This window comes from Vigna unguiculata, chromosome 1 (assembly GCF_037176805.1).
Source record: "Vigna unguiculata cultivar grain cowpea cultivar isolate G323 ecotype 2 chromosome 1, ASM3717680v1, whole genome shotgun sequence".
Taxonomy (NCBI): Eukaryota; Viridiplantae; Streptophyta; class Magnoliopsida; order Fabales; family Fabaceae; genus Vigna; species Vigna unguiculata.
Genome location: NC_140792.1, coordinates 14329301 through 14330746, shown reverse-complemented (window position 1 = coordinate 14330746; position 1446 = coordinate 14329301). Strand labels below are relative to the sequence as shown.

General features: G+C 33.1%; 1 protein-coding gene across 1 annotated transcript; it reads right to left on the bottom strand.

Moving 5' to 3' along the window:
* Window positions 1–423: 423 nt before the first annotated feature.
* Window positions 424–927, bottom strand: LOC146888731 (uncharacterized). The gene has a single exon (XM_085666023.1). The coding sequence runs from the start codon at window positions 925–927 to the stop codon at window positions 424–426; it is 504 nt and encodes a 167-aa protein (XP_085522149.1).
* Window positions 928–1446: the final 519 nt, after the last annotated feature.

Below are 1446 nucleotides of genomic sequence, written 5' to 3'. Positions count from 1 at the left end.
TCTTTTTAAGTGATTCTTGGTAGAGTTCAACAAGATGCTTTGGTGTATAAGACGCACGAGTCCAATAACCTTTACTGCCACAACGATAACATATATTTTCAGCCTTTTTGCCATTATTTTCACCCCTTTCTTTTTCCTTTTTCGCATTCTTGTTCCACTTCTGTTGATGAAGTTTCTCTCTGAAATTTCCTTTATAACCATGTCCACGACCATGATTAATAACACGACCACAACCACGACCATGGCTACGACCACGACCAAAATTACGACCTCGATTATTATTATGGTCTTGACCTCGTCTATGATTATATGGATCAGATGTTGCTGCATTCACTTCTGGGAATGGAGCAGAACCAGTTGGTCAGGCCTCATGATTTTTCATCAAGAGCTCATTATTTTGTTCAGCCACAAGAAGGCATGAAATCAATTCAGAATATTTGTGAAAACCTTTTTCACGATATTGTTGTTGCAAAAGCAAATTAGTTGCATGAAAAGTTGAGAATGTTTTTCCAACATATCCTCATCAGTAATTCTTTCTCCACATAGAGTCAATTGAGAAGTAATTCTAAACATTGCAGAATTATATTCACTTACAGTTTTAAAATCTTGCAACCGTAAATGCATCCAATCATAACGAGCTTTTGGCAAAATCACAGTTTTCTGGTGGTCATATCTTTCTTTTAAGTTTTTCCATAATACAAAAGGGTCTTTTACAGTAAGATATTCAATTTTCAACCGTTCATGAAGATGGCGATGAAGGAAAATCATAGCTTTAGCTTTATCTTGTTCATATGCTTTATTTCCTTCTTTAATAGCATCACCCAGACCCATTGCATCTAGATGAATTTCAGCATTTAAAATCCATGATAAATAATTCTCCTCCGATATATTAAGGGCCGCAAATTCAAGCTTTGCAAGATTTGACATGTTTTAGAACTAGCACATAAAATATTAATATAATCAAATTTCATGTATGAAATTATTAAAATCAAATAATAATAATAATATGACAGAGAAAAAATAAATCAAACAATTATCATTACATAAAAAAAATATAAGATAAAGTTTGTGAATGAGAAAAAGATTAGAAAGAACCTCGATTGAGGAATGTAGAGCGTTGTTCTAAGGGAGAAATAAATATGCCTTCACGCTCAGTTGGATAACCCTCATGCTGATAATGTGTTATAAAATAAAGGTAATAAGAGAGAGACAAAGGAGAGGAAGAATAGACAATGAGAGAGTAGGGAGCAACTTCTGTTTGTTTGTGTGTCTTATTACTGATAGAACATGTCCTATTTATAGATACAACATGGTAACCTAAAAGGATATGAAATCAAATAGTAAATACAAAATATTACATAAAGAGTAATGCATAATATGATTATCAATCATATGAGTAACACTAGTGCAGTACCCCCTTTTGGCCCTGGTTATTTTAGAGATTCT